Source organism: Homarus americanus, unplaced genomic scaffold (assembly GCF_018991925.1).
Source record: "Homarus americanus isolate GMGI-L3 unplaced genomic scaffold, GMGI_Hamer_2.0 scaffold7626, whole genome shotgun sequence".
Taxonomy (NCBI): domain Eukaryota; kingdom Metazoa; phylum Arthropoda; class Malacostraca; order Decapoda; family Nephropidae; genus Homarus; species Homarus americanus.
In genome coordinates this window covers 16,026,057-16,036,512 of record NW_024718273.1, presented here as the reverse complement: position 1 = coordinate 16,036,512, position 10,456 = coordinate 16,026,057, and the positions used below count along the sequence as shown (strand labels likewise).

The 10,456-nt window shown below is 41.4% G+C and overlaps 1 protein-coding gene across 3 annotated transcripts in view; it reads left to right on the top strand.

The window, feature by feature from the left end:
- The first annotated feature begins 5,486 nt into the window (after positions 1 to 5,486).
- Positions 5,487 to 10,456, top strand: part of LOC121859457 (ras-related protein Rab-40C-like) — a 29,516-nt gene continuing 24,546 nt past the window's right edge. For all 3 annotated transcript variants that reach the window (XM_042356269.1, XM_042356270.1, XM_042356272.1), the window contains exon 1: positions 5,487 to 6,319. In XM_042356269.1, coding sequence (XP_042212203.1) covers positions 6,148 to 6,319 — 172 coding nt within the window. In that variant the 5' untranslated portion in view covers positions 5,487 to 6,147. The remainder of the gene's footprint in view (positions 6,320 to 10,456) is intronic.

Below are 10,456 nucleotides of genomic sequence, written 5' to 3'. Positions count from 1 at the left end.
TATTAGGCCTTATAAGAAGGTCATTCAGATATCTAGACGGTCCGTCCCTCATAATGGTCTTCAAGAGTGAGGTGCTTCCCCATCTGGAGTAGTGTCACCCTGTCTGGTCCCCGAGATATGCTACTGACTGTCAGTTGATTGAAAATATCTAAAGGAGGGCCACCAGGCTGGTGCCAGCCCTTCGGCACCTCAGCATACCCTGAGAGATTAAGAGTGCTTGCAATTTCCTAGCTTGTACTACAGACGGGGAAGGGGAGGACCTAATTGAGGTGTACAAACATCTCAAAGAACTCTACTTAGTCAAGTTTCCTTAAATGGAGCTGGCGGACTCTCACCCCACAAGGGGTCACAGCTCAAGGTTGAAGAAGCCGCAAGTACAGAAAACTGTGAGGGGTAACTTTTTTGGAGTGAGAATTGTGAACTCTTGGAACAATCTGCCAGAAAGTGTTGTGATGGCACCGAGTGTAAGCTCTTTCAAGACCAGACTTGACCAACACTGGAGCAGGTTCAGATACACTCAGGAGCCGGTGCATGCCCAGTACCTGCCAATAGTACATAACAGAGAGCCAGTACATGATTAGTACTTGCCAACAGTGCATAACAGAGACATGACCGATCGCCCAAGCGGCTAACAAGCAGATCAGTGGTGAAGAGGATAAAAGATATGTTTGTTAATTAGACGGCACTCGCACGGGTGTGTGCTCGTGTGGGGAGGGTATGTTTTTGTCACAAGCGGGGTACCACAGGGCAGTGTATTGGGCTCTCTGTTGTTTGTTTGTTAAATAAATGACATGCCTGACGTTGTACACTCCTCCCCAGGTGCATCCTCTTACACTTCGTGACATTGAATCTCAGCAGCCATTCCTTCGACCATTCCTGGAGCCCACAGAGGTCCTTCTGCAGCTCTTCACAGTCCGCTTGGTTCTTAATTTCCCGAAATAACTTGGCGTCATCGGCAAACATTTGTATGGAGGAGTGTACAACGTCAGGCATATCATTTATGAAACAAACAAACAACAGCGGGCCCAATACACTACCCTGCGGTACCCCACTTGTTACAGGTACAGATGACGATTTCGTGCCATTAATCACCACACATTGCTTGCGGTCATGTAGAAAGTCTTCTATCCACGCTAGGACATTTCCCCGAATTCCGTACCCTTCCAGTTTGATTTTCAGCCTTTCGTGGGGTACACTGTCGAAAGCCTTGGCAAAATCTAGGTAAATATTGTCGATATTACCACCCCGTTCTAGAATATGGGTCCAAATATCCAATACCTTGAGCAATTGTGTCAAGCAAGAGCGCCCCGGCATAAAACCGTGTTGGCAATCTTTTACAAGGTTGTTTCGTAGTAGATGTTCCATCGCTGCATCTCTGATAATACTCTCAAGTACTTTACATATTATGCTGGTCAGGCTCACCGGTCTATAGTTGTTCGTGGAGTGCCTATCGCCCTTCTTGAAGATAGGACTCACATAAGCCACTTTCCATTCACTGGGGACCATTTGTTCATCCAGGCATTTACAAAACAGAATCTTCAGGGGCTCTGCAAGCTCGTTGCACAGCTCCCTTAGCACTCTAGGATGCACCATGTCAGGTCCAGGACTCTTATGGACCTTTAGCCTGGACAGTTTATTTCTAATACCCTCTTCTGTGAACACAATGTGGGTCAGTGCTGTGTCGAACCGTCTGTCCTCAAACGCAGGAAGGTTAGTTGCATCCTCTCTTGTGAACACTGAGGAAAAGAAGCTGTTCAATGCCTCAGCTTTATCCTGGTCAGAATCTGCGTAACTACCATCTTCAAGCCTCAGGTCTGATACTCCTACTCGCGTTTTCAATTTCGACTTTGCATAGCGGTAAAACGCCTTTGGGTTTGACTTGACCTCGCGTGCAACCAGCCTTTGGAACTCCTTTTCAGCCCTCCTACACTCTATCTTTGCTTGGTTTCTGGCTCTTGCATACATCCTCCTGTCTTGCTCATCGTTTGACCCAACCCACGTCTTGAATTTCTGGGTTTTCTTCTTAATTTTGTCGACCGCCGCATGGTTCATGTGTAGGGATCCCCTCGTATTCCTAGAAGCACTGGGTTTGGTCTTGGGTATATATTTATCGATCAAATGGGTCATTTTACTAGTTATGATATTCAGCGTAGTGTCTGCGTTCTTGTACCTTAATAAGTCAGGCCAGTTGATACCCCTCATCTCTTCCCTCATCCCATTGTAATTTCCCTTGTAATATTTGCACCTTGGCCTGGCCTTATCTTGAACTAGGTAACAGTTAAATCTGAATGACAACACTGTATGGTGACTGGTGCCAACTGGGGCAAGGTGTTCCAGTTTGGCCACCATACCCTCCTCGTTTGTTATGATGAGGTCAAGTGGCTTGGGTGTTTGCTCCCCTCTGTAATGTGTCGGGTCTCTCACATGTTGGAACAGAAAATTATCTCTCAGAGTTTCTACAAAAAGAGTAGCAGGATTATTCAAGTCATTCGGGGTTGACTCGTTTCTCCAGTCGATGTCGCCATAGTTAAAGTCCCCCATGATAAGGAGGTGGCTGGGGTTGAGCATCGCCGCATTGTTTATTAAGGTTCTTAAGTTCCTTTGATTTAGTGGGCCACAGTTCGGGGATCTGTAGATACACCCGACGATAAGTAAGTCCCCTCCCTTTAATTTAATTTTACACCACTTGGACTCTTCAAAAACATCCTCTCCCTGTACCCTCGCCTGGCTGGCTCTAAGGTCTTGCCTAGCGTAGATAACCACACCCCTCCTGCAGGATTCTTGAGTTAGGTTCGTAAATGAGTCATATCCAGCAATACTGAACTCACATTCCTCTGGGTCGATTCTCCTGTTCTTGTACAACAGTTCTACAACTCCTACAATATCTGGTTGGTGTACTCTTAGTAGTGTTTCAAACTCCTCCCTCTTATCAAGGAACGTGTCGGTATTAGTGTACATGACATTCAAGCCAGAATTTGTTCTCGGTAACGTCTCTGCTCTTAGTAATAAACCCGCTCCACCCACATTCTCAGAAGCTGCAGCATTTGCTAAGTACACTGTATTTTGCAGGGTGTGGTTAAAAATGTCATTGTTTACACGGCGCTCGTTCCCTCCTGTCCGGTAGGCTGAGCTGGTGCCGCCTCCCGGGTGGGGGGTTGAGTGGGTGGAGGGTGCACTGCTGCCCCCTGGCCCTGTGTCGGCACACTTGTTTCCACTACCCTCCCCCTGAGTATAACCCATGTGCACCTGTCCCCGTTCCTCCTCGACTCCTCCCTCTTCTGCTTCAAGTCCAGCAGGAGCTTCTTGTGCTGTTCCCTCTGCATTACCGTGCGGTCTGGGTGAATAAATACATCCCGAAATGCCTCGCTCCTTGCTAAGTTTTTTGCCTGCCGGATAACTTGCCATTTCTCCTCCTCACTCCCTAGTGTGATCCTGAGGGGGCGAGGCTTAGCCCCCTGCTTTTGTCCCAGTCTCCTCACATCCTGAGGGGTTGCTGGAATCTTCAGAACCTCTGTGCAAATATTTTGAAACAGCACCTTGTCGTGTGTTTCCTTACTCACAGTTCCCTCTGCCTGGCTCTCTGGGACTCCAAAAACTATTACATTGTTCCTGCGCTGGAGCCGTTCCTGGTGTTCCTCCTCTCCCCTAACAGTAGGTCCGTTAATTTTCATTTCTTCGACACACTTTTTCAGAGTCCCAATCTGCTGTAGAACCTGTACTGATTCTGCATTACTCTCCGCCCCCCCCACCCGTGGCCCTCCTAATACGTCCGCATAGCTCCTCTTAGCAACCACCTCCATTCTATTAGCTACTTCCTCAGTCTTAGCAAGGATCTCTTTCTCAACTTGCTCCAGTTTGTCAACCAGCAGGGCTCCTGCTTCATCTATTTTCGTCCCTAGAGAACTCGTTCCCTTATGGATTGCAATCGCTTCATTCACCTTGACTATGCAGCCAGGGCAATACCAGCAACAGCCATCAAGCTTTACGGCAGTTAGTAACTTCCTAAACGTTGCATTAGTTAGGCCTGCATCCTCCATATCCGACGTCTCCCTGCAGTAATCACATATCAAACTCATGGTTGTTGTTGTTGTGGGGGGGGGGGGTGCAGACTGTGTATAAATCTACACCTATTTCAAAGAAAATAAAGAGAGAAAAAGTACTTAGCTACTCTCTGTTGCCTATGGAGTTGTCGTCTGCGACTGCGTACACTGTATCTCCCTGTGAATGGTGTATTGTAGGCACAGTTTCAGTCCTTGAGAAAGCACACAATCAACATAAAATTTAAAGTCTCTGTGGCACCTATGACACGACTTGGTTTCAGCTGGCACGGTGCCTTTCCAGCTTGCTTGCTAGTGAGCGCTCACTTTAAGTTATTTACAACTTCAGCGGTCACTGATGACACTATGAACTATCACTGTGTACACTGTATCTCCCTGTGAGTGGTGTATTATAAACACAGATTCAGTCCTTGAGCAAGCACACAAACAAAATAAAATTTAAAGTCTCTGTGGCACCTATGACACGAATAGGCTGGCAGTTGTCCTTACCAGCTCGATTGCCAATATGTATTCACTTTAAGTTATTATAGTCTCTTCTGCATTCACTGATGACAACTATGAACTGATTTAACTGAAGGCACAGTACTACACTCCCTGGTTGGCCTTTATCACAGCCGTGACCACAACACCCTAAAAAATAAAATAAAATAAAAGCTTTGTCATGTGGCAGTGATTGTGTGGTTATAGGCCTGTGACCCTGGCTGTACCTCCAACTCGGTGGAAATTGAGTTTTCAAAAATACAATCGTGTCTAGCATGAAAAGTCCGACATCGATTTACACTTTCACCTCACTAAGACGATCTTGACGAACTTATGTAATCACTGTCCAATTTCTGCCGCTCTACATCGAAGGCCCGGATGCCGAACACGCTTTGTTACACGACCCGCCCGCCCACCCTGGTGCCTACACTATGGCGCCTCAGTTATAGATAGAGCACCTGCAACTGTCTAGCTCACTGGTTCCCAAACTGGAGGCCCTGGCCCCCCAGCAAAATTTAGGGGGCCATAAGCTGAGGCTATGTACACATAAAAATCCCAAGCCCCACCACACTAGAACAGCCAGTCAGCAGCTGAGCCAGCCAGAGATATACAATTGTAACCCTATATGATAACTTGACCGAATTATTATTATTATTATTATTATTATTATTATTATTATTATTATTATGTACACAGGCTGTGAAAGTATACAGTGGTAAATAATGTAATTTCAACAAAGCATATATAGCTTAAGAAAAATTTTAAAAGTTAATTCTATTGGATTTTAAAATAATCCGAGACTAGACTTTCAAGAACAGTGGAAGGATCTCACACTTGACATTTAGGTAAGAAGGGAATAAAGAAGTATAGTTTTTGGCGTGGTTACCCCTGGCCTGGCTGTTGGTGTTCTGTGAGCACCTGACTGGCTGCTCTGTGCTGCCATCTAGGCTCAGTGGGTTTGTTTTGTTGCTGATCGAGAGAGGTGGCCTCTGAGTTCTCACAACCATAATCCCTTGTTACTTCGGTGTATTTAGATTGATCAGCTCTTGACGAGCGTTCAGTACTCCAAAAGTCTTTGAGGAAGTCAACAGGAGACACTGTGCCGTCGTGAGGACATAAGAGTGGGTCGTCAGTTAGTATTTGTGATCCGGACATGCAACTTTCACAGTAATAGTTGATGCTTGTACTGGTGTTTTGGTTGTCCTTGGCTGTGCTTGCTGAGCCAATTCCTACCAGCACTCACTGAGGCTCTGCTATCCCTTTGTTTTCAAAGCAAAACCGACCTTTTGACGGTATTTACAGCAGTACAAAGTTCTAAAAAGCTAAAGGTGAGAACTGCGTCAGTGATTGAGAACCAAACGAGTGAATCTTATTGACATTGTTAAAACTAGGAAGATTATTTGACTTAACTGGAGAGGAACTTGTCTGACAGATGGCAATGTTGGCAAGATTTGAGGTTGTCTGCCTCAGTGCCCAACAGGAGAGAGTAGTCCACCTAACATCTACTGTGCAGATCAGATTTCAGTAACATACCCCAAGGTTGAGTGCTGCCAAGGCAACGAAAGTGTCTTCCAATGTGTCCATCAGCAACAGCAGTTCGAGTGATGAGATGAGCATGATGTCAGATGGAGGGGGGGGGCAAGGTGGAGGAGGCGAGTCCAGCAAGCCATATGATTACTTGTTAAAGTTTCTGTTGGTGGGCGATAGCGATGTTGGCAAGCATGAGATCCTTCAGCCCCTTGAGGATGGCTCCTCCGAGTCCCCCTTCTGTGTTGGCAGTGGTGAGTTGAATGCTGATATTTGGGTAATTATTCCGCAAACATCAGCCTACAATATTCTTATAATTGCAATTATTTTTTTGGTAATGTATGAGAACACCGCTACCACTAGAAGGAGTTGCTTGAATTTGTTCGTTATAGATTCGGTCATCCCTGTATTTAGATATCCAAACTACTGTATATTATTTCCGACATATGAAACTCCAAATCGTTCAAAACACATCATAAACATCAGAAAAACAAAGTTTGGATATCTAACTTAACCTAATCTAATCCAACCTAACATAATTCCTAAGACACCCCCGGATAACCGAAACGAAAATGCTACCCTGTTAAGATTGGTTTTACCGTCTTTAGCATTTCCCATAGAAAGCATTAATATTTTGCTGTTTGGACATTAGATATAGGTTGCACTACCTTTCAACATTCTTGGATAATCTTTATTTTGGTAGTAATATCGAAATTTGAATTATTTACCGTAAATACTCCTCCGAAAAATATGCCAAGTCGCCACATTTCGTCTGTTAACAATTTACCCGCTCAGTCCGAGCATACTCTCACGTTCACCAAAAACATAAAATTACATCTTGACGCTTCAACAAAATTGCTTTCATTGGTACCAGATATCAAAATAAGTATGTTCTGTTTAATTTGGCAGGGGGTTTGGGTGGCAAAGCCCCCTGGCTAGAAAGCTAGGTAAGGTTTGGTAAGTTTCTTTGGATAGTTAGTTCTATATGTCTTTGACATGTAAAATCGTCATTTCCTTGAAAACCAATAATTGCCCAAGGAAATGAAGATCATATTTGAAGAAAACCCACCAAAATACACCAGAAAAATAGGTTTTCATGTAAAAAACTTGAAGGTCACTAAGACCAATAATTACCTAATACCTTATCATCATACTGTAGTAAGTATTTTAAAAGAGCCAATATTTACTAGAACCTAATTGATTCTGGCCTAACCAACTAAAGAAACCTACCTAACCTTACCTAACTTCCTAGCCTGGGGCAGACCCCCTGCCTTATTAAACAGAAAGTATTTATTTTGATATCTGGTACCAATGAAAGCAATTTTGTTCAAGTGTCCTGGTGTAATTTGTTGTTTTTTGTGGATGTAAGAGTATGCTCGGACTGAGTGGGTCGGTTGTTAACAAACAAACAACATGTAGAGACATAATTTTAGTGTTATATGATCAGTTTTTCACTGTTTTATCCCACAATTTCCCTCATCCTTCATGCTCTGCCCCCCACTGGTGATTTATGATTGTAGATAAAGAAAAAAATACTTAAAATTAAAATAAAAAGTTGTCACCTCTTTTAAAATACTAACTATAAGGATAAGAATAATTGTGGAAAAAATGAATGAAATTGAACAACTCCTTCTGGTGGTAGCGGTGTTATCATATATTACTTTTTTTATGCTTTTTTTTGTGCTGAGTAAATAGGTGATATTTAAACTTTGGGAAAATTCATACTGGGTAATTACTGTATTGAGTTATGACTCTTCTACCATGTCATTCATGATCTCACCAAAGGCTTTAAAGCAGAGGGAAAATGTAGGCTTAAAAACCTAACCTAACCAAGCAACTGATATCATCTCTTCATGTTGCCATTACCAGAAAAAATTTAATTTCAATAGCTATGGAAAAAAAAAATGAAAACTTGATTTTCCCCCCAAAAAACTATTATCACTATAATGAGCACTGAAAACATTACTAGAAAATCATTATCCTAATTATGAGCTTATAAGCTGATGTTTCAGAATAATTGCTGATATTTGTTGTAAATCCAGTTATTAAAGTGTTAGAGGCATAAAGAGAAAGTGCCACTTAATCTCTCTTTTTCTTTCTTTTTAGTATTTTGACTGGCCATGGGCTCTTTAATTGCATACTGCACCTGGCTATGAATGTACTGTGTTATTAGACTTCTAACGGTCTAATTTGTTCACTTTTCGTTGTTCATTAAACTGATGGGTACTGAAATAAATTAAATATAAAACTTATAGCCTTTATTTCAGTGTCCAGAGATTATTACGTAAAGAAGAATAAAACAAACACAGAAAACCCAATTAAATTATCACCAAGGTAGTAAAGTACATTTATGACAGATATATCCTTGAAATATGTGCCTCAGAATGTTGTATATATCGTACTGTATATGTACATGTGAAACCATGTACAGTACCACAATTTATACATTATGTTAATGAATCACAACAGTAATATTGTACATAAGTTTCAAATGTGTGTGTTGTTAGGAGCGAGGAGCCGCTTTAGGAACAAATTCTAAACAGAAAACATGTCTCGTATCTTTCTCCTTACCTTTCCTCCTTTTGAGTATCAATAAATGTTTGGAGGAATTGCAACTTTCCTACTTTTGTTTTTCCAACATTTTCATCATGATCCCAAACCTTGTTGGTCCAGCCTCCTTTGCGTACCTATTTATTATCTGTTTACACAAGTGCTAAAAGACAAATGGCTCATAAACATAAACACATCCATTTTGTATGTGCAAAAAACCTATTTTACAAGACATTTTTGGGGAAAAATTATTTTAGTACAACTCCTGGTACATGTATTGAAAGTGATTTTAAAGTGTTTTTCACAGGGAAATCAGATTTTGTGAATGTACAGTGGAGTCTCAATAATTTGTGAGTTAGGTACCAGAAGACATCCTGAATTATCAAATTCGCTAATTTTAGTTTAATTGATTTAAATGGAAAAAAAATTAGTATGGCTCCACAGGCCAAAAAATACTGTACCCATAAACTGTTCCAAAATTCCTTTAACAAACACTAAACATTGTTCAAAATACTGTTCATAAAAAAAATACAGTAACACATAGATAATGCACAAAAAAGTTGATTTACAGTACATAAACAGCTCCTTCCAGTACATACAACATTCCAATGCCTGTTTACCATTAGAATTATTTTACCAGTAAATATGAAAGTTTAGCTTATCATTATACAGTAAATTAATGATATAATAATTCTTTAATTAATACATGTACATACATCTGTACAGTGAGTACAGTACAGGTAAACCTCTATAGACGATGGGGATAAGTTCCTCAAAACACATCGCTAAATGAAACATTGTAGATAGGGAGCTTTTTAACATGAAGCTCAATGGCATATGTTCCAAGCCAGCCCCCAAACACACATGCATCACTGACAAAAAATTCCTACACTTATAAAATCAATCAAAAACAAACAACACTCACCACATCATGAAGAATAAGCCGGGTCATCATCACATGTCCCCTTCGAGGCTAAGGGGACTCTTGTAGGTGGAGTGGAGAAGTCACTCTGGCTCCCACACAGCCTCTGGGGAGTTTCATGCCGCTTCACAATGTCACGCTTCACCTCAGAGACATGGTTGTCTGGATGCCTTGGCTTTACCAGACATTTTCGAAGTTACACTGCTCACTTCACTTTCATAAAAACAAAGCGAACGCTAACGTAAAAACAATGATAGCAGCTGACACTGCTCACATCATTTTCACAACAACAGAGGCGAAGCACGTTACAGTCACAAAACAACAGAAAATATCACTTCACAGTCACCATAACGCAGTTCAATCTAAATGTTAGTGCTTCTTCTCACTTATTTTTTCACCCTCTAGGCCCCGTTGTTGGTCGATGACCTGTGCTCGGGTGGGCTATTCCCCGTAAAAAGAAATATATACAGTACTGTAAATATATATATATATATATATATATATATATATATATATATATATATATATATATATATATATATATATATATATATATATATATATATATATATATATATATATATATATATATGAAGAAAAAACCCCACCAATGATAAGTACAATGTACAGTCCCCTTCACTAGTGCATTTACAGAGGCTCGTCATATAAACATTTCACAAATCATTACATTGAGATATTTGTTTTAATAATGTTTTACTTCTGATTCCATAGCATGTTTACTATTGTGAGTTTCCTTCTGTCGGATGTAAATTTTACAAATATAGGGCTGCCACACTGCACAAAACCTGATGAGTCTCTGTAAATGCACTAGTGAAGGGGACTGTACATATACAGTCAATGATGATGATTGTGGAGCTAAGTGATTGACAAAGAACCAAGCGTAGGACTGTAGTGTGCG